Source organism: Salmo salar, chromosome ssa26, assembly GCF_905237065.1.
Source record: "Salmo salar chromosome ssa26, Ssal_v3.1, whole genome shotgun sequence".
Taxonomy (NCBI): domain Eukaryota; kingdom Metazoa; phylum Chordata; class Actinopteri; order Salmoniformes; family Salmonidae; genus Salmo; species Salmo salar.
In genome coordinates this window covers 10,369,279-10,394,305 of record NC_059467.1, presented here as the reverse complement: position 1 = coordinate 10,394,305, position 25,027 = coordinate 10,369,279, and the positions used below count along the sequence as shown (strand labels likewise).

The 25,027-nt window shown below is 42.1% G+C and overlaps 3 protein-coding genes across 11 annotated transcripts in view; 2 read left to right on the top strand and 1 right to left on the bottom strand.

Annotated features, from left to right (window-relative positions):
- Positions 1-4: 4 nt before the first annotated feature.
- On the top strand, positions 5-2,306 carry LOC106587116 (putative nuclease HARBI1). The gene is made up of 3 exons (XM_014175135.2): positions 5-67; positions 359-1,045; positions 1,171-2,306. Exons 2-3 carry the CDS (start codon positions 376-378, stop codon positions 1,545-1,547), a joined length of 1,047 nt encoding a protein of 348 aa, XP_014030610.1. The 5' UTR covers positions 5-67; positions 359-375; the 3' UTR covers positions 1,548-2,306.
- Positions 2,307-2,614: 308 nt separating this feature from the next.
- zgc:110699 (ras-related and estrogen-regulated growth inhibitor) lies at positions 2,615-7,904 on the top strand. 3 transcript variants are annotated; one of them, XM_014175134.2, is made up of 7 exons: positions 2,615-3,322; positions 3,727-3,848; positions 4,149-4,205; positions 4,303-4,376; positions 5,031-5,178; positions 6,091-6,184; positions 6,457-7,904. In XM_014175134.2, the coding sequence occupies exons 2-7, from the start codon at positions 3,770-3,772 to the stop codon at positions 6,644-6,646; spliced, it is 642 nt and encodes a 213-aa protein (XP_014030609.1). In that variant the 5' UTR covers positions 2,615-3,322; positions 3,727-3,769; the 3' UTR covers positions 6,647-7,904. The 3 variants fall into 3 exon arrangements, with proteins under 3 accessions (XP_014030609.1, XP_014030608.1, XP_014030607.1); XM_014175133.2 differs by having other exon boundaries at positions 2,615-3,326; XM_014175132.2 differs by having other exon boundaries at positions 2,617-3,318.
- Positions 7,199-25,027, bottom strand: part of LOC106587113 (PHD finger protein 21A) — a 48,434-nt gene continuing 30,605 nt past the window's right edge. For 3 of the 7 annotated variants that reach the window (XM_014175125.2, XM_014175128.2, XM_014175126.2), the window contains 13 exons: positions 19,509-19,682; positions 19,083-19,337; positions 18,634-18,717; positions 17,666-17,986; positions 16,989-17,111; positions 16,809-16,860; positions 16,573-16,652; positions 16,243-16,303; positions 14,821-14,987; positions 14,115-14,270; positions 12,188-12,263; positions 11,976-12,079; positions 7,199-11,856 (listed from right to left, as the gene is read on the bottom strand). In XM_014175125.2, the coding sequence (XP_014030600.2) occupies positions 11,458-11,856; positions 11,976-12,079; positions 12,188-12,263; positions 14,115-14,270; positions 14,821-14,987; positions 16,243-16,303; positions 16,573-16,652; positions 16,809-16,860; positions 16,989-17,111; positions 17,666-17,986; positions 18,634-18,717; positions 19,083-19,337; positions 19,509-19,682 (2,052 nt within the window). In that variant the 3' untranslated portion in view covers positions 7,199-11,457. Of the gene's footprint in view, positions 11,857-11,975; positions 12,080-12,187; positions 12,264-14,114; positions 14,271-14,820; positions 14,988-15,076; positions 15,100-16,242; positions 16,304-16,572; positions 16,653-16,808; positions 16,861-16,988; positions 17,112-17,665; positions 17,987-18,633; positions 18,718-19,082; positions 19,338-19,508; positions 19,683-25,027 lie in introns of all 7 variants that reach the window. The other 4 variants (XM_014175129.2, XM_014175131.2, XM_014175130.2 and 1 more) reach the window with 4 other exon arrangements.

Below are 25,027 nucleotides of genomic sequence, written 5' to 3'. Positions count from 1 at the left end.
TTATCAGAAAAGTGACATGCGCAATGTACTTTGCGCAGACGAGTCACAACAACAACAACAAACGCCGGTAGGATTCAAATTCGACGTGTTTTTACAAATGCATGATATTTATAGTTCGTATTCTTCTACGTTTGCACCATCTCGGGTTCACTGTTCCCAAAGAAATGTCTGATAAGGAAATTGCTAGGCTAGCTGGTTAGCTAGCTAGTAATGTTTGTATGGAAAACCAATCATTTTTATATCTAGTAGAGAAGCATATCATACCAGAACATAATATTGAAAGAAATAGACCATGCTGAAAACACAAGGCTCTAGTTTGATGCATTCAACAATGCCTTTCTCTTTTTGCCCCCTACAGAATATACATCAGTAGAAATGGCTATACAAATAGCCATCCTGGATTGTGATCTGCTGCTCCATGGTCGTGGACATAAAACTCTCGACAGGTTTGATATAGAGACCGTTTCAGACGAGTTCCTATTAACAACATTTGGATTCCCTCGAGATTTCATCTACTACCTGGTGGAGCTACTGCGTGACACTTTATCACGACGTACGCAACGCTCTCGAGCAATAAGCCCAGAAGTTCAGATTCTTGCTGCTTTAGGATTCTATACCTCAGGATCCTTCCAGACGAGGATGGGAGATGCCATTGGCATTAGCCAGGCTTCCATGAGTCGCTGTGTGACAAATGTAACCAAGGCACTGGTTGAGAAAGCTCCAGAGTGCATAGGATTCATGAGAGACGAAGCTACAAAACAGCAGTCCAAAGAGGAGTTTTTCAGGGTAGCGGGAATACCAAACGTCATGGGTGTTGTAGACTGTGCCCATATAGCCATTAAGGCACCCAATGCAGAGGATTCTTCATATGTCAATAAGAAAGGCTTCCATTCAATTAACTGCCAACTTGTGTGTGATGCCAGGGGACTTTTGCTCAGTGCAGAGACTAACTGGCCTGGCAGCTTACAGGATAATTGCATATTTAAGCAATCTTCAGTGTACAAGGAATTGGAAGAACAGGAAAATCATGAAGGCTGGTTTTTAGGTAATATAGCTCATAATCCTCCATTTAAACTTTCATTGTTGAAAATACAATAAAAATAAATAATGTTTTGCTCTTCAAGCCTCCCTCTTTCATAATGTCTAACCTAGCCAAGTCTTGTCTTGTAGGAGACTGCCGCTATCCTTTAAAGAAATGGCTGATGACACCTGTCCAGTACCCAGAAACTTCAGCAGACTTTCGATACAACCTGGCTCACACTGCCACTCATGAGATTGTGGACCGCACGTTCAGGGCCATTCAAACCCGTTTCCGTTGCCTGGATGGGTCCAAAGGCTACCTTCAGTACTCACCTGAGAAGTGCTCTCACATCATTCTGGCCTGCTGTGTCTTGCACAACGTGTCATTGCAATCAGGCTTGGATGCCTGGACGTTTGAGAGGACTGATATACCAGACCAGTCAGAGGAGGGCAGTTGTAAGCCAGAGGCTGTGGACTCAGAGGCAGTCCGAATCCGCCAGGAGCTCATTCTTAGTCACTTCAGCTAGGTCTGCATGCTCAGAATCAACGTGGAAAACACTGTATGGTTCACAGAGACGCTGCCTGCAATAGAGAAGTGGTTGACACCAGATTCTGTATAAGCAGAATAATGGAGGTGTATATGTACAGTGCCTTCAGAAAGTATTCATACCCCTTGACTTATTCCACATTTTGTTGGGTTAAATTGATAATTTTTCTCACACGTCTACACACAATACCCCATAATGACAAAGTGAAAACATGTTTTTAGAAATGTTTGCGAATTTATTTAAAATGAAATTTGTATCCAAAAAAACTCCTTATTCCTTTCCGAAGACAAGCATACCCATAACATGATGCAGCCACCACTGTGCTTGAAAATGTGGTGGTACTCAGTGATGTGTTGTGTTGGTTTTCCCCCAACATAATGCTTTGTACTCAGGACATAGTCTATTTCTTTGACACATAGTTTGTAGTTTTATGTTAGTGCATTATTGCAAACAGCATGCATGTTTTTGGAATATTTGTATTCTGTACAAGCTTCCTTCTTTTCACTCTGTCATTTATCTTAGTATTGTGGAGTAACTACATTGTGTTTGATCCATCCTCAGTTTTCTTCAATCACAGCAATTCAACTCTGTAACTGTTTTAAAGTCACCATTGGCCTCATGGTGAAATCCCTGAGCGGTTTCCTTCCTCTCCGGCAACTGAGTTAGGAAGGACACATGTATCTTTGTAGTGACTGGATGTATTGATACACCATCCAAAGTGTAATTAAAAACTTCACCATGCTCAAAGGGATATTCAATGTCTGGTTTTTTTGTGTTTTTTTACCCATCTACCAACAGGTGCCCTTCTTTGCGAGGCATTGGAAAACCTCCCTGGTCTTTGTGGTTGAATCTCTGTTTGAAATTAACTGCTCAACTGAGGGACCTTACAGATAATTGTATGTGTGGGGTAAAGAGATTAAGTAGTCATTCAAACATCATGTTAACCACTATTATTGCACACAGAGTGAATCCAGCAACTTATTATGTGGCTTGTTAAGCAAATGTTTACTCCTGAACTTATTTAGGCTTTCCATAACAAACAGGTTGAACACTTATTGACTCAAGACATTTCAGCTTTTCATTTTTAATGACTTTGTAAAAATTCTAAAAACATAATTCCACTTCGACATTATGGGGTATTGTGTGTAGGCCAGTGACACAAAATCTCGATTTAATCAATTTGAAATTCAAGCAGTAACACAGCAAAATGTGGAAAAAATCAAGGGGTGTGAATACTTTCTGAAGGCACTATGTATTTGCAGACACGTGAATTGTCTGCAAGAGTGCGTGGTGTGGTGTGCAAGATTTATATGCTCCAAATAATACATGTGTACATGCCTGTTTAATTTATTTTACTCTTTATAACCAATATTTTCTTCAAATCTGTTCAGAGATAGCATAACTATGCACAACTATGTAAATAACGAAACAGTTTAAAGTTAATTCCAAAAACGGTTTGATAGGAAGTTCATTAGCCATTTCAAAGGTTTGTTTGAGTTAACGGTGTAAAGACCAAGATGTCTCCGTCGCACAGCATGCTTAACCATCAACAGCAATAAATCCAATACATTTAATGAGACTTGGAAGGGGCACGCCTTAAAAAATAAGAAATTGTTTCATTTTGAAAAGGGAAACTAAAGGCAATGGATGGACTGAACTGTGAGCTGAAAACCTGAGCAAGTGCTGGAGAACAAACATATTTTTGTCTCCAAACATCATATTGAGTAATTGGAGAACCAGACATAGCGAAGTGAGTGAGTAAGGATATACAATATTTCATATAATCGTAAAATGACATCCAGTGTTTGTTGCACGGTTAAAAAAATTAAACAATATGCATGAACAGACGTAGTAGGAGTTCTCAGAACTGTACAGAATCCTGGTTTTGAACTAATTGTTGTAGACTAAAGAAAACAGTTGTCAACTAATTTAGACGAGCTGTGATTATTTGTAAAGTAAATTCATACATGTTTTAGTATTTATAAAGAACGAATCAACATAACTCATTGGTTGAAATTGTCGATGGGGCATGCAATTGGTTTGTATTGTTATAACGATGTAGCCAGCCACACAATTTAACTTTTTCGCAAGCACCAACAGATGACCACACAATTTGAAATAGGCTCGCCGGAGAGCAATAACTTGTTGTATGTTTTAGATATTGATACAATGCAGCCTGTTTTTAATACACCATCCAAGCCATGACCGATTCTGGACAGTCAAGAAAAATGTCACGGGCAAAGTTGGTGATACTTGGACGAGACAACTGTGGAAAGACAGGTATTGAAACAAATGTTTAAGTGGAGACTGATGCTTAAATTGAGTGTGATATTGTATGGCACATCCAGGGCTGACTTTTAAAAAAAACTCTAAATGTGAGACATATCTGCAATACAAAAATTAATGTAAAATAATAATACTCTAAATTGTTGATACTATGTTAATTTACTATGATGTTTACTATGCTATTTACTAATATTTACTATCAGTAGCCTAGGCTTAACTAACGTGGGGAGGTATATGCAAGGGGAAATATTTAAAATACCTGAGTGCTCATGGTCTGCTTTGTTTTAACTGCAGCCCTGTGTGTTAGATTCATCACCAAGCGGTTCATAGGAGAGTATGACCATAAAAAGGGTAAAGACATACTGCATCTAATTTTACTGTCCCGTATTGAAGTTGCCACTTGACTATATTAGGCTGACAGCATTCTGTCTGTGGTGTTCTCATACAGAAGTAACTTACAGGTGTCGGAAAACTGTCGACAAGGAGACCATCGATTTGGAGATATTGGACACAGCCAACAAGGTACTATCCACAGACTGAGGTCATCATGCCCTCTGCTTTAATTTGACCTCAGAATTCAGTCTATATTTTACTGTTTTGGGGATTTGTTTCTCTTTGCCCTTGTGTCAGACCTCTATAAACCCAAAGAGGAAGATGACTCTCAGGCTCAGACAACAACCAGACCCCCATACCATTCCTTTCAAGTCTGTTTTCTTGAATCATGGTGTCTTGGACATAATATCAACAATGTTGACGTTGATCAAATATAATGGTACTGAGGACAAGAAACATCTGATGCGACAATGAAAATAACAGGCAAGGCCATTTGAGTGGATTAAATATCCCATCTACTGTCAGTAGTTTTGAATGAAGATTAAACAAAGGAGTAAACAGCCATCTCATCACTTAACAAGGTCAAGGACATGGTATGTGCACATCCTGCAAAAAAATGTTCCAGGTGCTTGATTTAAACAAACAATTGTAGAGAACGAAACAAACTGGCACATGTTCCCAAAAGTGCTATGTCCCTGCTAGAGTCTAAATGTTGCCATGAACAGACCACTTTTGAGAGCATGAAACCAGTGTACGGATGTATTTTGTTCTTTATTAAATGAAAACTCAACCTTTGTGGTCCCACCCATATCTATTGCTATCTCTCTCTCTCTCTCTCTGCAGGAGTGTTTGGGTTCTGCAGCACCTTCTCTGGAGAGTTCCATTAAATGGGGCGATGGTTTCCTTATTATGTATTCCATCACAGACCGGAGCAGCTTTGAGTCTGTCTCACACTTAAAGAGGCTTATTGATCATGTCAAGCAGACCCTAGGTGAGACAGCAATTTTGACCAGTGGAAACACCAGGAAAGGGCAATCAAAGAGTCTGGGTGGAGGGCATCTCATTATTGTAGAGGTTACATCTAAGAGGCTATAGGGCAGCCTAGAACCCGACCCACCCATGACTTTTACAGAACCTACTTTACATAGGCTAGTCCAGCTATCCTTTCATTGAAGGGTATTCTGCTTTTGTATAATGTTTGTCAAATTTATCATAATGATTCCATTAAATCACTCACGACCAGGGGAACTGGTTTAATCAAGGCTGTGTTAAGCTGAGTTTGACTGCTTACCAGTGGCGATTCTAGACCATTTCAACTGGGGGTGCCAAGCTAGGGCCAGTTGTACTGTTAGAGGGGCCAGTTACATTAGACGTTATTGTTATCATATCGTTTTCTTCACTGCATTGCAGGTATTAGCAGGCAAAAGACCATGTTCATAATCATTAGTGTTCCACGTTGCCACTGTCTAATAACGGATGTAAAAAAAAGAACGATAGCAAACATTTGTTATGTAAAAATTATTTCATACTCCACATTTAGGGGTGCCACAAGGGGGTCCAAAATTGTTGTCACAGGGGCACTGGCCCCCCTGGCCCTCCCCCCAGAACAGCTAGTGCTGCTTACTGCTTTTGCTGCAATAAAAGACTGAATCCACTGTTAAACACCAGTACAGTGAATCCACGAGGCAAGGTTTATAAAACAGTAGGTCTGCTTATTGTAACTGCAAACGTTATGTGGTGGTTGTCTTTTCTCAGTTGTCACTTTTACGACAGTGCATAGCCTCAAATTCCTTACAAGATATACAATCTTAAACAAGATCATCTCTGTCTGTTTTGTGTATTTTGTGTGAGTTTTGTATCCCTTTAATAGGTTTCTAATCTCTGTTTTATGCTCTTTCATCAGGCATACCTACTGTAATAGTAGCGAATAAATGTGACATGGAGAATGGAAGGGTGGTACGGACAGAAGAAGGAAAGGCCCTTGCCAGTGATCTGAGGTGACATTCCATTTGGTTATATTCTAAATAATCTTGGAACCCTGAATCATATTACATTCTGAAGATGCGTGAAGTAAGATGTAGTAAAAGTTTTTGCCAACACAAGTCAATTACAATATTATCAGCCAGAGGTGAATGATCCATGCTGGAAAACCCTTTATTTGTCCCTCAACCATATCCATACATTAAATTGACCAGTTGCCAATGTCCAATTGTTTCCAGTGGGTGATGAGGAATGGAGAACTTATCTTTAGCCTCTTGTGTATGTTCAGGTGCAGCTTCTTTGAGTTGTCTGTGGCGGAGTGTTCTGTGGCTGTGGAGTCAGCGGTTGAGAAGTTGGTACGAGAAGTGCGTCTGGAGTACCAGCGCCACCTACTGGCCATGGACAAACGCTCACGCATGCTCCAGATGAGGCATGCACTGAGCCGCAAGCTTACCCGCAGCAAGACCATGCAGTGGTGACCAAGGCAGTTCAGTCTGGCCCCCTGAGCACAGGCCTGAAGATCTACTTAGCCAACGCTGTTATCTTCATCTGCGTTATGCTTTAAGTTGACAGTGAGAGGTCAGTGGCTAGTTTCCTTATAAAAAGCACACAGAAGTTGGAGAAGAACACATAATGGACAGCATTACACAGAAATTATATATATATATATATATATACACATTGTGTGTCTATGGCTACATATTTGGTTAATGCACAATTGCATAAGGGTTCACACAGCTTTGATATGGCACTTGACAACATCAATGGGAGTTTGAAAGAAAGCAGCTGAAAATGGATCGGAAGTTGCACTTTGACCAGGAGGTATTATCTCTTACTACCACCTGTTTGACATTGAATTATGGGTAACTCCATTATTAAAAACATTAGACATCCTTGAGTGTAAACTGAAATGTTATTTTGTTAGACATTTTGGTGTCTACGGTGTTTATAAGGAGAACTGTCACACACTAAATCTTGATGGCTGTTAATAAAATCAGGATATATTTTTTCAGAGAGAAGAGAAGTCACAATTACAACTTTGTAATTTTATTTAAAAATGGTCAAATAAATAAATACAAATTGATCGAATGCTCCAAAAATCTTGACTTACTCTGACACTGCAATGGAATTTGCCAAACACTGCATACAAATAGCTACATAAAATAACTAAAGTACAGGAAAGAGGTAAAGGAAATCAGTGGATCACAGGCAACAAAAAGGATTGGTAACAAAACCGTAGTCAAAAATAAAGAAATACTTCTTTAAAAAAACTGTGAAAAAATACAACTGACAAATATTACAAGAGAGTATGCAGTTTGTGTAATAAACCATTTACACTATATTCGGCACAGTAGTGCCTTTGACTTGCTTGATTTGCTACAATGCATCTTAACAAAAAGAGGAAGAATACTTTACGTTGAGAAAAAGCCTTCTAAATGAATGAAATGATATGAGTGCATGAAGTTAGAGGTGGGACAGTGGTTACAAGAAAGGGGGGGTCTCCATATTGATTGCAATGAAATGCAACTAGAATACTTGAAGGCCACAGATGTGACATGATATAGCATGAGAACAGCTGTTTTCAGAACTAATCAAGATATGCAGAGAATCCAAAGTAATACACTGGTATGGATGAAGAATCTACTCAATATTGGCTTCCTAATTGGTTGCTCTCGTTGTGAATATTATTTAGCTGGTGTACATCATAAATGGGAAATAAAAAAGGCTTTAAAATCATTCTTTGGATATTAATGTCGTTTCCATTTTTTTTTTTTTTACCACAACATGACAACATGACATTTCTTTCACAGCACAAAGCACTACACAATATTTGAGTTGGCCGTACCACATCCTCCCCTATTTTCCTTCCTAAATCAGAAAATAAAAACAATTACGCCCATAATATTCAGCACTTTGCCTTCAAAGTTATGATCCAATAAAAGTCACTAATTGATAGGAATATTGCATTTCCTACACGAGTAATTGGGGTACGAATACAGTACACAAAACATTTAATTGTACAGCTGTAGTTTTCAATATGCTGCTGTAACACTCTACATTAAGGTACCCTATACCCTTCATCACTGGTCTATAAAGTGTTACTTATTAGTTATAATGGGTTATAAACTAAAATCTATAAACTACTAAATAACAGTCTATAAACTACTTATACATATTTTATGAAAGGCACCTTAAAGTAAAGTGTTACCAAGGTTGGAAAGGGCAAAATTCTGTTCTAAATATATGAAAAGTAGGAATGGTTTTTATAAGTATAATCATGTCCATACAATCTATTTGCATATGTAGGCATAGATTTGTTGAGGTTTTGACAGCTGTAGTTTTGTTGTTGGGATCACCATGCTGAGCACAGATAGGGGAGTGTATTTGCTGAGAGCCTTATTGTTTCTATTGCGTTATTGAGGCACTGAGAGCCACATTGTCTAAGCTTCTGCACCAAAAGGTCCAATTAAATACATAAAAAAAAGGATTATAAAGATACGATGAAGAATAAAATGTAAATGATTTAACAATATTCTGGAAATATTTCAAAAGCTTGGAAATCAGGCCCTAATTATACATATTCATGGTAAGTGTGTGTCATCACTGCTGTCACTTTTATCATTTGCATCTTGCCCTGTGAAGATGGCAAATGTACAGCCAGGAGAGACCTAAAGGATATCACACTGTTGAGTGTTCAACCAAAGGTGCATTATAATATTTGCTAATTGCTTGTATTTGAGGGACTTGGTAGAGGGAAAACTCAAATAGTAGTTCAAATCACAATCCTTATTTTTCATACACTGGCAAGTCAAGTCAAAACTAAATCAGAACTCTCTTAAATGATGGCTCAGAGCAACTGAGCCCTTGTGAAAACAATAGATTCCAATTTTAGCCTATCATCTCAGTTCTGTGCAAAGAGAAGTAGATTTCCTGAAGTGGTTCATCACAAATAGACAATATTTCCATAATTCACAGAATTTTTTTGTGACACTCAAACGAGACCAACAATACACCGAACACAGTTTCTTCACAAGGAGCAAGAATTTCTTAAGGCAATTGCTATACGATGACAAGTACTGCAGGCCAAAAGGAAGAGTGGCCTCAACACAAGACATTGGACTGGGCCATCACTTATTCTTTAACTAATGCTTTCCTTTTGATCTGGCTATAGATTAAAATCGCTTTGCATCTTCTCTTGTGCTTTCCAGTTAATTGCATTATTATGCAGATCTTTTATTTTGAAACCATTTTTTCAAACTTAATCTGTCTAAAACACGGTTGGTCATTTCATGTCAGAGAAAATATGAAAGCCTTCAAACTCTCTAGAAAAAGGCACCCCGGGGGAACCCGTACCGTATGCTGTAGTACAGCAAGTAGGCTGTGATGAAAGGATATGTTTACTGGCAACCTATTCCTTCATTTCCATTTAAATGTCCCTACTTTCTCAAGTGTTTCACAACTAATATATCTACATATCATTGCAACTAAGGACTTAAACATGAACAATGGCAGGTTCTAAACAAAAGCTACACACACTGTACAAAAGTGTAAAATGAAAAGTGACTTGTCAGTGTTGTGGTGTAAAATATAAAGAATGAAAATGTTCATATTTACTTTAGACATGTTTATGGCAGGATGAGGGTGTGTGGTTTGGTTCCAGTTTATTTTGCCAACAAGTTTGTGCTTTTCCTACAGGGTTCCTGACAGTTTCTCCAAAAAACATTCGGAACAATGTCACTGCCACACTCTCTTTTGTATGCATGTAACGGCCATGCAAAATTTGTGCCTATCTATGGGGACTCCTAATTGAAACCTTAAAAAACATTACTATAAGAAAATAGGACTGTTTCCCTGCTGTATTTGGATACAATAGCATTTGGCAGTTATGAATTCAGCATATTGAATGATAATTCAATTGCAAGGAACATCAAAAAAGAAAGAAAGCTATTTACAAAGTATTTTCCAGTTCTAATATATTTCATAAGAAACCAAAGTAATGCGAAACAGAAAAGCACTTTTGAAGAAGCATATCTCGATGTTTGAAAACTAGGAAGACCTGAATATAAACAGATTCCCCCAGAATAAATTGTTAGTTTCCTTCAGCAACAGATCCCAGGGGCATAACAAACGGACACAAAAAACCTCTCAGACAATATCTGAACTGATAGTTGCTAAATCCCCATGCATGCCTAGAGCTGCATTCACATGGCCTCTACCATTCAAATGGAATATTGATGCAGCCACTTTCGTGCTATGTCTCTGAATGTATCACTCAACAAATTAGTCAATCATATTCTCAACAAGCAAAAAGGAATGCTAGGTTCAGCCACAATGGAAAATGGACAACGCAACACAAGTCATGATAAGGTGACCTTGAAAAGAAAAACACCTCCAATGTCAATGAAGCATGCAATGAGTCCATATGATGCAGCTGAAGACCACAGATCTTAAGCCGAATGCTGGGCTCCTCCCAATGTAGCCGGTCTGTCTGGCTGTCTGTTGGGCAGCACTGAGGTGACAGTGGACACAACTTGAACGCGAGGCTAACCCTATGCTGATCCATCATCTGTCCTGTGATGTTACTTTAAGCTGTATTGTCAGAGTTGTTGGTGGTTGTAATGGGACAGGTGGGATAGATGGATGGAGGTGAGCTGGAGCTCCTGTAAGACAAAAAGTGTGATTTGGGACTAATCATATACTTTATAGTGATTTTCAAAACTCTTGACAAATACTGCAGCAAACAAAAACCTCGTCCCCTCGTAGTTTTTAAATTCCAAATGGCTGTTATGGTGTTTTGGTTGATCCAATTGTTTCTGGTGTGGTGTAGGTGGTGGATCTTCAGGCGAGCGGGCAGGTCTTGTCTTTGGACATCTCGGATCCATCTCCCCTGAAGCTGCAGACTAAGACACCCTAAGAAACCATCCCCACAAAGTGACGCCATGGCGACTATTGGAGGCACACATTGGTGTGATGTTTATTACTATTAACAATATCCTTATTATTAGTAAGAGCGTCAATATCATCAGACTTGAATAATAATCTTTGACCTCGATTGGCATCCCACTGGTACATAAGTCACCCTCCTTCGTCCCTTTCCATTTCTCGTTCAGATACTCATAACGCATGTCCTCTCAGACAATCCGATAATACACAACTACAATAACAACGACCCAAAAAATATATATGTTGGTGTGTGTTAATCGATTGGCAACTTCATGGGGTGCTTTATCTTTTTCTTTCCCTCTCTTTGGGGGTTCCTGTTCCTGTCCCTGGACTTGGTGGGTGGGTGTTATTTGGCCCCCTCTGCTACATCCACAAGGGCCGGTGCTATAGTCTGGGGAGGCTCTAAGGTTTTGCCAAGGCTGCTGCTGTTGAGGTTGTCAATCTCTTTAACGTCCTCTTTCTTCTCTTCCTCCTCTGTCGCCCCGTCCGTGTTGTTGTTCAGGTCGTCACCGCTATTGTTAGTCATGTTCTTGTGATCCTCAGGACTTGTGTCGTCCGTGTGGTCAGCACTGGCACAGTCTGTTCCTCCATTAGTCATGCTGGTCTGGACCGCTGGCGGCGAGACCTCGGGGGATGGGCAGAAGTTGATGCCCTGGATGAGACGCACCAGGCCCTTGACCTTCTCCAGGGAGTTGTGCATGTCCCTCTGACGGGCCAGGATAGTGTTCTTGTTCTCCATGCATTTCTTTAGAGGGAAATAGGGACAGACTCATTAGTAATTAACCGTCCAGTTCATGTACTGTTTCTGAGATGACTTCACATGCCTTCAGGGTTAGCCTCAGTGCCATGCAGTGTGATGCTTACTGTTATGGATTGGCTCAGCTGTTTGACCCTTTGTTCTAGCTGTTCTCTGTCCTGCTTCAGTTCCACGCTCCACTTCACCAGTTTCTGCTTCTCCTCCTCTTTAGCTGTCAGCCAGAAGACAGAGAAACCATTACAGTCAACACTAAGTGTTCATTATATTAACACAAATTCATTTGGAGGTAGCTCTTTTTAAGATCTGGCTTCTTCTGTACCTGCTTTATATGCAATGTAGGAATGAACGATAGCGAGGGTTCCAGGCCATGGGATTGCCTCATCTTTCATCAAAATCTAAAGAAGAAAAAGAACAACATTTGAATCCATGTCAACAATAGGCTTAGTTCTGCTTCTTTTTTTATAATGTTGTAATATCCATTCAACCATCAATTGTGTTTCAGTAGTTTTTGGTGGATACAGGTGAGTGGAGATATACAGTATTATTCAAATACTGTGCTATATAATGTATGCCCCCCCAAAAATTTTTTGGGGGGAAATTATATTATTTTATAAGAATAAAATTGCTCAGAGAAAGAGATTTTGTTTAACAAGTAATACTTTTCTTTCCTTTCAAAAAAGGTGTCGGTCAAAATGATTGACACTCCTAAAGATTCTTAGAAATAAAGTAGTCAAAAGGTTTGGTATTTGTTCCCATATTACTATATTACATGTGATTCTACAAACCTGTTGGATGCATTTGCAGTTAGTTTTGGTTGTTTCAGATTATTTTGTGCCAAATAGAATTGAATGGTAAATAATGTGTCATTTTGGAGTCACTTTTATTGTAAATAAGAATATAATGTTTCTAAACACTTCTACATTCATGTGGATGCTACCATGATTACGGATAATCCTGAATGAAATCGTCAATAATGATGAGTGAGAAAGTTACCGAGGGTCAAAGGTTATACACCCAACACATGCTAACCTCCCCTGTTATTGGTAATGGTGAGAGCATGTCTTTCAGGGTATGATCTCTGACCTTCTGTAACTTTATCACACATCATTATTCACAGTAGCATCCACAGTAATGTAAAAGTGTTTAGATATTCTATTGTTATTTTCAATAAAAGTGACTCCAAAATGACACAATACATTAATTACCATTCATTTGTATTTGGCACAAAATCATCTGAAACACAACCAAATGAACTGCAAATGCATCCAACAAGTTTGTAGTCACAAGCTTGATGTAGTCATTGCGTGCTATGAATATGGGACCAAATAATAACCTTTTGACCACTTTAATTCTACGAGAATTTATGGGTGTCAATCATTTTGACAACTACCTTTTTGAGAAAAAACATTATTACTTGTTGAACAAAATGTTTCTCTAAACAATTGTGTTAGTATAAAAGGATATACTTTCCATTTTTTTTTTTGCATAAAATATAGCTCAGTATTTGAATGATTTATTTTATACAGTCATTACTGCTCATCTTCATCAAGGGTGTCAACAATTTCGGACCGCACTGTATATACTTTAGTTGAAGTTGCCTGATATCTTCACCAACTTTCAGATGTTTATACAATCATGGCTCTGAACGCTGTTGTCATGGATTTTAGGACAGAGAGACAAGGCCATGAATCAAATGATTATTGGTTACTGTAGGTTATCATACTGTATGTTATGGAAACATTGCACAGAGGGATATCAACATAACACATCCTCCCTTTCAACCAAGCAACCAAAAGCCCAGGGACACATATAGGGCCCCCTGTGGAGCACTTCCACATCACACAAATCTTTCAGAGACCAGACGGGAAAAAAAAAAAAAAATACAAGATGACAGTGCAAGAAGCATTTTGTACAAATAATGAAGTGAAATGCATGGTGGCTTTCTCATGCCTGTTGAAAACATTTGCTGGAGAACTCACAAAGCTAGGAACAGTCTTATTGCTCAGACACCCTACAATAAGACACGCTCTTGAGATTCCTGAGAGCACTAGGACAAGGTGGCATGAGTGGTTCACACTGAGGTTTTCACCTTCTAATATCTCACTCTTACAAACTGGCTTGGATAAACAGGGGTGGCTGTGGCTCAGCTGGAGCTTGTATTAGCTGCATTTAGTTTACAACTGGCCTGGGAACTGCTGGGGGAGCTTCTAAGTGACTGAGACTGCAGGGACAGATGCTGCTGTTACCTGGTCGTGACATTTGGGGCAGATCCACATGCCCCTGGGAATGGTTTTCAAAGGTGGAGCGAGGCAGTCCAGATGGTAAACACGTGCACATGTGTCACACATGAGCAACTGACCACTGCGCCTGCACACAGTGCAGAAGTCCTCATGGATGTCTCCCTGTCAGGAAGAATTGCATCAATCAGTATTGTGGCCACTACGCCCAACCGATCATACCTGGATATGTGGGACTAGAGGAGAGGGAGTCGAACTTCACTGAATGACACCTGTCCAATCTGACTGTGCTTTCAAACTGTCCACATTGTAATTGTGTTTGTGGGCGCTGGGTGTTGTTCACACTCTCCAGTTTTCACTGGATGACCGCGAGTAATGTTGCTGGTCAAGGTACCCTACAAAACCCCAAACACCACTGTCAACAGCACTGATGTGTGATGCGTTGATCCAAACATCCTCAGCCAAAGTAGAGAGGGACTTTTCGCTTTGTAAGCTTATGGACACAGGACACACATAGATTGTCACACATGAATGAATGATGGATGTAATGGCATGTAGGGTGTAAAAGTGAATGGATGTGGAAGGTTTCATGTTGTAAGGAGGTATGGTCTGTCCTGAAACCATAGGGCCTCAGGGAGATACCACTGAGGGGGGATTTGGGGGGAGGCTTCCTCTAGTCCTGGTAGGTGCAGTGGGCTCTTCATCAGCTACTTACATCCCCGGAGTTGGGGCTAGGCAGTGGGAGGGTGTGGGGGTGGACGGGGAAGTGAGAGCCCCCCCTCTCTGGCCGGTGGTGGGCCGGGGAGGCGGAATGACTGCTGGTGGGGGATGTTGGGGTGTGAAGACCCAGCTCAGGAACACTGCTGTATTTGGGTGGGCGACCTGGGTGAGATGAGACACGACAAAACAAAACAAAAACAAAAGAAAGGAAAATGGGAGAACAAAATAAAAAAAACATTCTCAGGACATACCTGTGACAAGGGGTCCTCATTGGCTAGCGCATAAGGAAGAGGAAGAGGAGGAGCACAGACAGAAGCGTTAGTACACAGCGAGGGGGAACAGCATGAAGTCGGGTAAAGAGGAAGGGTGAGCTGGGCAAAGCTGACAGTTAATTAGACAGTAGTTTCGGAGAACAAAAAGCTGACAGTTAATTAGACAGTAGTTCCGAGAACAAAGCGGGTCAAAGCAAGATATAAGCCACATCGTATCGACCCGCAGAGCAGAACTTTGTTGAAACAAATGTCAAATCTAATTATGTCAGCTATTATCGACATTATTTCAATGTACTATTTGAAACAATAGGTCAAATACAGCTACATTCAACATTGTCAGTCAGAACGTGGGAAGCAAATGCTTGGTTCATATGAGGATCAATTCTCCTACATTTTCTACTCACAAAACCGCAATGTACCACTAAACCTGTCACATAACAGGCCTCTTAAGTCTGTTACAAACAAATTAGCAGTGAGATCCGACTTGGTGTGCCATACTAGCCTGAAATCCTTAACCTGTTTTTGTTAACATTCCACTCCATATACTCCGTGTCATGCTAAACATGACAAGGAGTGGCAAGGACTGGAATGATAACTGAAACAGACTGGTATCCAGGCTAATGCCATACCCATAGCATTCAGACAGAGACATGGCTCAAATCCACATGGGGTTTTGCTTGGTGGAGTCCTGGGGTGAGCACATACAGTATAGGCAGAGCAGAGCTGTGAGGCCATCCTCAACAATACATTCAGAGCAGGGTGGGTTGGGAAGGCATCTTAATGAGAGGGCAAAGAGAGCTGGTTAAGTAGCATGAATTACTGACAGGGCAAAAAGCACAGAGTCAAGTGGCATTAAAGCAGGAAATGCAAGGCAAAGAAAGAGCCAGCTACATTGCATTAGCATGACAGCGTAACCAAAATAGCTACCACAGTAAGTCTGTGATGGGACAGTATCACAGTGCAACAAAATGCTGTAAACTAGTCTCCACAGTTATGAGATATGACAGCATAGCCTTCCTCCTGGTATTTGGGAGGCAGGCGTGCGGTCCAATTGACATGGCGTTAACAAGGTTACAAGGTGGGACACTCCACACAACCCTGAGTAGCTAGGTGCTTCCATAACCTGACAAGAGATTCATACTGACCTCTCTTCCTGGTGCCTTGGTGTAGAGGAGTGTTCAGGTATGTGACGCCGTTCTTCTTACGCTGTAAATATAGGTTGCGATTTACTACTTGGGTAGGGTTCTCTCACAGCAGAGCTAGAACGGGTACAGTATGGGGTTGGTTCCATTTCAATTCCAGTCAATTCAGAAAGTAAACCAAATTCCCATTCCAAATTCTCCCCATGGAAGAGAATTTGAATCGGAATATCAATGTACTTCCTGAATTGACTGGAATTTAAATGGAATTGAGCCCAACCCTGACAGTATCATCGTAATGCCATACTAATACGCTGAGTGGTCTATATACTGTACCTCCGGCTCAAACACTGCTCCACTGTATACTGGGTTTGCTGTCGTTCTCCGCTTACGCTCCTGCCTCCGACTCTGGATCTCTGCACAGGTATAGAATAGACCAGGTCTGTATGGACTATGGCCATATCTAATGTTACATTGTCCTCATGCAAGTTCAGACATTATTGTAAAAAAACATATACAGAACAGGGTGGGGGGTGTTATGAAAAAGCAAAGCTCCATTTGGGTCTCCCAACCTTCCAGATGGTCATATGTCACAAGTCCCAAGGACACCATGAAGGCAAGTTTCTGTGGGAGAGAACAAGAAATCAAATGTTCATTCAAACGTGCCAGAAAACAAGATTGCCCCACACAAGCTGACCGTATACTTTTATTTTCTTGTTTTCATTGCGTCTGGGTATAGAGTTTAGGCCCACCTGGGGGTTGTCCTCTCTTTTGTTCCTCATCAGGGGTGGAGGGGTGCCTCTAGTGGTGTGTGAAGGGGAGGAGGGCGCACTGCCCGATGTCTTCGGCTCTGTAACACCCCGAGCTTTAACAGTCTGGAGGACGGAAGTAACAGAGTTAAGCCGCACACTTCAAGAGTCACAGTCCCTCCACGGTGGGTGCTACGCCCCTTCGTGAGAGACCTCTCTCTCTCTCGACGAGAAAAACACACATTTTAAAACACACAGCAAACCAGGACAGAGGGATGTGATAACCTGGCTTATGGAGGTGGAGGACTCTCTATTCATTAATGTTATTGAGAGGTTATTGGGACGTCTTCCAATATTTCACTGTATGAATTCACTCTCTGGAAGAGAGTTGTGGCAGCCGCTCAAGTACCTATCCATGCACATCAACAATGCAGGGTGCCTATGCAGACCAAATTGAGTTAAGTAAGAAGCCTGTGATGAACACAAAATAGCAAGGCTAACAGCTGCGTGCTTCTTGGTTAAACAGCAATGAAAATGGTAATCCTACTACCGAAGGCCCTACTCAAAATATTACCTGGAAGCTAATAAGATTTCATTTGATTGGATCCTTTGAGATGAATGTAATTAAGACAAATCAAGTTCGCCCGCCCCCTCTTCGTTCCTCCCCTCCCTGCTCTCACCTTGGTGTCAGGGCTGAGGCTTCTGATCTGAAGGGTCTGATGTGTTGCCAGGGGGGTGGTGGCCGTAATGGTGGCTGGCGAGGTGATGACGATGCCAGTCAGCTGGGCAGATGGCAGGGTCTTGGTGATGCTGGCGCAGGGCTGGCCGTTTACAATGCGTACCTGGTGGATGGGCCCGGTGGTGGAGGCCAGTGAGGTGGAGGTCAGCTTGGTGGTCAACATGACAGGCCGCTGGAGGAGCTGAGGGGCAGCCAGCATGGGAGGAGGGGGCGCAGGGGCGATGGGCACCGTGGAAGTGGGTGTGGCTGGGTTTGGTCGGACCTGGTCCGCAATATAGACAGGAGGATAGTGAGTATACAGTATGTAAGGGCCAATGCCTTTTAAACAGAAAGAAAAAGTGCATATCAATTACCAGCAATAACCCTTTGTAATCAACACACAAAGCAGCAACAACAGAGGGCATGCCACATTCACAACAAAGGTTAGCAGGAAGTGGGCTGGCCCTGGGCAGGTAGATTGGAGGAACAGCCAAAGCACGTGGTAAGGAACAACACTGCTGACATAGATAGTGAAGCCAGGTAGTTAGCAAGGGGTTACAAAAATGCCACTGAAACAGGTCTTGGGCCAAGCCTTTGGTCCTGAACAAAAAGCATATGAATGCAGGAACACACATCACAAAAGGACACAAGACAAACATAACAAATGTAAAAGAACTTGCTCCACCAGTCCCCTCCAGTAGAATCCCTATTCAGACCTCTGAATAGAAAACCATTGTAGCCTGGCAGGAGATGCAATCAAACTGCCTCAAATTGAGTACATTTGATGTTACATGATGTCAGATGATACCTAATGAATTGCAAGCTTAGAAGCTGGTCATTCTAGGATTGATATCCAGTCTAAACGCCCCCTGTTAGTGTTACTGGAGAGAGGCTGCGGGGTGAGGGGAGGGGAGATCCATGTAGACGAACCTGTGGTACAAAGGTAGGTCGAGGCATCAGTCTAGGTGGAGGGATAAACTGAGGAACTTTGATAGGCTGGGCAGTGGCCTGCACCTGTGACAAAACCATCCGTTTACACACGTTAGAGAATGTGAAGACGCACAGCTGTGCAGTCTCAGCGAGGTAGACCATGAGAGCACACTCATAAACGTACGATTCACACAGCGAAGAGAAATAGGTTCTTTATGAAATCTGCATTTACAGACACCCCTGCAACGACGCAGAAAAGGGCGACACATTATCCTTGTGTAAAGAAGACAGCAACCCCATCTGTGCCCTGTGATTTAAAATGTTTGTTTACAAAATCAGACATATACCATTAACACAATCAGGACTTCAGGGACAGTTTAGTGTAAATTCATTTTATGTGCAGACAATGAAGCGGAGTGAGTGACATGTGGCACATACAGTATACTTACAACAATAGTGTTCTTGGAGACTATCCGAACTGGCTCCATTCCCTGATTGGTCAACTTGCTGGATGTCTGAAGGTTGATAGGTGCACTCAGTGAGTCAGGGTGACCTATGCTGGCCTTGGGCGTGTTGCTGATGGCTGTGACCTTGGTGACGGAGGGTCGCGGCGTCACGGCGGAAGCAGGCATGGTAGCGGTGGCAGCTTTCAGTACCAGAGGTAGAGTCTTAGTGGCGATGACCGGGGTGATCGTCATCGTGTTCTGTCCAGGAGAGAAGCTAAGTTGAATATGGGGCTACCCTTCTACAACACATACCAACAGATTACTATTACAGCAGTGTGTGTGTGTGTGTGTGTGTGTGTGTGTGTGTGTGTGTGTGTGTGTGTGTGTGTGTGTGTGTGTGTGTGTGTGTGTGTGTGTGAGAGAAAGTACCTGTGGCGTGCTCAGTTTGTCAGGCGAGGGCAGGGAGGGTGGGGTGTGGAGGTTAGGCAGGGCAGAGGCCTTCCCATCAGGCTGCACTGGGTGCTGGGGCTGCTGATGGGCCTGGACCTCCGGATGATCCTGTTTAACCAGCAGCTCTTTCCTCAGCTGCTCCACCACCTTCTTCTGGAAGACAGAGGAGGAGACAGACAGATTTAAGTCGACAGAAGGAATTCAGAGTTTTCATATGGATTGTGCTGTGCTAGAGAGGTACATACATAATGATGACTCGAACAAAACTGTCTAGTGCTAGAATATCAAAAGCACAAAACAAAGGAAAATGAGACAAGCAACTGTCCTTGACAAATGTTATTCTTTACCTCATACAAACCCAATTCCCTCTGTTGCCGACTCAGTCATTTTAAAAATGTTTTTATCTTCATAGGCAATAAAGGCACTGTTTGCTTAAACGTAACAGAAATGCTTTCTGCTTAAGGCAGAGGGAGGTGGTGAGGTAAATGAGAACAGAAAGAGTGAGAAGAGAGAGGAACAGCATCTGCCTCAGGTCAAATTCACACCGAAAATAGATCAGATGACAAAAAAAATGGCCACATCGCACACTGAACTAAAGCAATGGTGGAATCCAAACTGTGTACATTATCCAGTTGATTGTTGAACAGAAAAAAACTATGTTCCATGTATCCACATTTTTATTCTGACGAGACCTTATTCAAATGACATGAGGATTCATTTCACAGGCATGGAGGCCTAAATCCTGTTAGATATAAATGCAAGAGTAGCCATCACTGGGGAATACCAGTGGGGAAGTGCCCTGGAAGTGCCCTGGATACTTCTAGCTATCCCTTTGCTATTGCAAAAAAAGGCACAGATTTAGTATTATATGTTTCTATAGTAACCACAACCAACTACCACAGCTAAACATTACCAGAAAGTCAATGAGAATGAACAATCATTTTAGCCTCCTGCAGAACCAGTGCTGAAATTCAGTTTGGAATTTGGTCCAATAAAACACAGCCTGAAACGGTTATACTCACACTGTGACAAAGACACACAAGGCTCACCCCCCACATGCTTCCAGTTTGACAGCAAGCAAAGTGGCAGGTGTCCCAGATTCCCCCTGGCTACGGCACATAGGACACCTATCCCAGTCATAAGCAGCCTGCTTCTAGGCAAATCATCTGTTCCATCCCCCAACAACAGGTTTATACTGGTTCTGACACAGCAAGTCACAAACATTCTCAATTATCTGCAACCTTACCCACCCAGTGAGCATCAATCTTTGTCTGGTAGGCTCATAGAATGCTTTACGGTTTCTAATTATTTCCTGCTTTCCTTTACGCCCAGAGAGCTAATTGCAGAACCTTGAACACGCACACACTCACTCCCTCAGATGAACACACATGCATAAACACACATTCACAAACAGTTTCCAGTTGTCAATTGGCCTGGCTTCAGACTAGTTTGCATTGACTCTGGCACTGCCACTGCCACTGCCTCTCGCGGGCCAGCCAGGAGATAGGAGAGGACACGCGTGATGAAGGCAGCACAATGAGACGCAGTTCATTCTCCCCTCGCATTCACTCCATTGACGTATGCAGCGAAAGCGCTCCCCCTCTCTGCTGCCTGCGTCTGATAAGACGGAGCAGAGTCTGACCGCTCCAGTTCACCTCTTGTCCATTCACTCACACTCACTGCAGGGAAAAGTGAGCCAATGTCCTCTCGGAAGCCATGGGCAGGCTGAGCCAAACTTCTCGGGAGGGTGCTGCATCTGAACAAAGGGTAACTGACTGTGTATGTAAATTCTGTCAGAGCAAGCAAAAACACTCAACTGTAGCTTCGCAAGGAAAATATAACCGTTAATGAATAAATATACTGCTAAAAAAAATAAAGGGAACACTTAAACTACACATCCTAGATCTGAATGAAAGAAATAATCTTATTAAATACTTTTTTCTTTACATAGTTGAATGTGCTGACAACAAAATCACACAAAAATAATCAATGGAAATCCAATTTATCAACCCATGGAGGTCTGGAAAACCACACTACAGGCTGATCCAACTTTGATGTAATGTCCTTAAAACAAGTCAAAATCAGGCTCAGTAGTGTGTGTGGCCTCCACATGCCTGTATGACCTCCCTACAATGCCTGGGCATGCTCCTGATGAGGTGGCGGATGGTCTCCTGAGGGATCTCCTCCCAGACCTGGACTAAAGCATCCGCCAACTCCTGGACAGTCTGTGGTGCAACATGGCGTTGGTGGATGGTGCGAGACATGATGTCCCAGATGTGCTCAATTGGATTCAGGTCTGGGGAACGGGCGGGCCAGTCCATAGCATCAATGCCTTCCTCTTGCAGGAACTGCTGACACACTCCAGCCACATGAGGTCTAGCATTGTCTTGCATTAGGAGGAACCCATGGCCAACCGCACCAGCACATGGTCTCACAAGGGGTCTGAGGATCTCATCTCGGTACCTAATGGCAGTCAGGCTACCTCTGGCGAGCACATGGAGGGCTGTGCGGCCCCCCAAAGAAATGCCACCCCACACCATGACTGACCCACCGCCAAACCGGTCATGCTGGAGGATGTTTGCGGCAGCAGAACGTTCTCCACGGCGTCTCCAGACTCTGTCACGTCTGTCACGTGCTCAGAGTTGAACCTGCTTTCATCTGTGAAGAGCACAGGGCGCCAGTGGCGAATTTGCCAATCTTGGTGTTCTCTGGCAAATGCCAGAGGGGGCTGTAAGCACAACCCCCACCTGTGGACGTCGGGCCCTCATACCACCCTCATGGAGTCTGTTTCTGACCGTTTGAGCAGACACATGCACATTTGTGGCCTGCTGGAGGTCATTTGGCAGTGCTTCTCCTGCTCCTTCTTGCACAAGGGCGGAGGTAGCGGTCCTGCTGCTGGGTTGTTGCCCTCCTACGGCCTCCTCCACGTCTCCTGATGTACTGGCCTGTCTCCTGGTAGCGCCTCCATGCTCTGGACACTACGCTGACAGACACAGCAAACCTTCTTTCAACAGCTCGCATTGATGTGCCATCCTGGATGAGCTGCACTACCTGAGCCACTTGTGTGGGTTGTAGACTCCGTCTCATGCTACCACTAGAGTGAAAGCACCGCCAGCATTCAAAAGTGACCAAAACATCAGCCAGGAAGCATAGGAACTGAGAAGTTGTCTGTGGTCCCCACCTGCAGAACCACTCCTTTATTGGGGGTGTCTTGCTAATTGCCTATAATTTCCACCTGTTGTCTATTCCATTTGCATAACAGCATGTGAAATTTATTGTCAATCTGTGTTGCTTCCTATGTGGACAGTTTGATTTCACAGAAGTGTGATTGACTTGGAGTTACATTGTGTTGTTTAAGTGTTCCGTTTATTTTTTGGAGCAATGTATAAATCCCAATCATGTATATTATTTTTGACCTTTTCTCTGACTTCGTACAGTATTGATCATTCTCTCTTTAAAAAAAATATATATTACTGGCATTGACAATTGTTATATTAATACAGCACTGTTGAGGAAAGAGCTTGCAAGTAAGCATTTCACTGTAATACCATTTAAACTTAATTTCATGCCCCATAGGAAAACAACCTTTAAGTTTCTTTCGATTCATTGAAATCAAATCTTTTTTGTTGTTGATCAAATCAAGCAGTAGTACAATATGGAACAGCCTATTTGGAAATAGATCTGACGGGCACCCACAAAACGCTCTCTGAGACCACATGAGAACGGCACACATCAATTAAAAACCAAAACACAGGCGTGTCTGAGCAACAAAAAAAAGGCCAACCTGTGCACATGAAATACACAGCTCCAGGGAAGAGCAATAAGCAGTTTTTTTTAGAAGTGCTGTTGTGAATGACTGCTGTGTTTGTGTGTTAGTTGAACAAGCGTGGCAGTATCAGTACTAGCCAGTGACTTCCCCCCTGCATCCATGCAGTACATCTACCCTCGGATCTACAATCCCACCACTGCACACCTCTAATTTAATCTTTCATTGGGTTTGAGGTGAGGGTCCTGTCAGCTCTACAAGGTGATGCTGCTCCCATTCCCTTATCTCCTCTGCATCATTTAACTGTTTGCTACAGGCACTGCAGCTTTCCACCCCAAAATGAATCAAAAGATAGAGAAATATGTATGAAGGACTAATAAGTACTGTTGTCACAATACCCGAATTTTGACTTCAATACTGATACCAGGTTTAGTATTACTGACAGTTGTGGCTGATTCGCGTGATGTATTGTTGTCTCTACCTTCTTGCCCTTTGCGCTGTTGTCTGTGCCCAACGATGTTTGTACCATGTTGTGCTGCTACCATGTTGTGCTGCTGCCATGTTGTGCTTCTACCATGTTGTGCGTCTACCATGTTGCGCTGCTACCATGTTGCGCTGCTACCATGTTGCGCTGCTACCATGATGTTGTCATGTTGTGTTGCTAGCATGCTGTGTTGTCATGTGTTGCTGCTATGCTATGTTGTCGTCTTAGGTTGAGGTATCTCTCTTGTCGTGTTGTGTGTTTTGCCTCCCCGCTGGAGGCCTTTTCCTTTTTGATAGGTATATTAGCCAGTCAAAGAAAGGCACTTGAACCAACCATACAGATAAAGTCAGCTACTGCTCTGCTCAATTGTTGGGCATTTTAGTTTATAATTTTGTATTTTAATTTAACCTTTATTTAATTAGGCAAGTCAGTTAAGAACAAATTCTTATTTACAATGACGGCCTAGGAACAGTGTGTTAACTGCCTTGTTCAGGGGCAGAACGATAGATTTTTACCTTGTCAGCTCGGGGATTTGATCTTGCAACCTTTCGGTTACTGGCTCAACGCTCTAACCACTAGGCTACCTGGCGCATCTTTCAAGTTCAATATTATAATTTTTTTATTTACAAAATATATGACATTTACAAAAAAATTCTGAGACATCCATGTGTGCATTAATGAATCAACTATACAGTCAATTTGACCGTGTTTTTACCAGTCTAATTACAGAATGGCAATCATTTATTTCAATGGTACATTTCTATTGATAAACTGGGTAAATCAAATGTAGCTTAGGCCTATCCACAATACAGGTGAATGCATATTCAGTAGGAGTTTGTGCATGCATTGAGTTATTGAGCTTGTTTTGACTGATTTCATGGGGCTACAGATGACAACTACAACAAAAATCTGTTTCCCTTCCATTTGAGATAATAACAGTCATTTAATGAGCTTTATGAATTATGAAGCCTTTTTGTGCTTTATTACAGCAATTCTTCAAAATCTACAAAAAGTGACGTTAGCGGATGAAGATGATCTCATAGAACAAGACGTGTAAGATCTCCTAAGCCTGCTTTTACCACAGACCTTCTTTTCTGCGTTTATCCAAAACCCCTCGAAAAACCGCATTCATTTTCCCCATAGGCTCTGTCCAACGAACCATGGTGGAGATAATAGATCATCTTCGGGAGAGACGTGAGTGAGCGACCAAATAAGTGAATGAATCATGTTTCTGGTGGCAATCAGCTT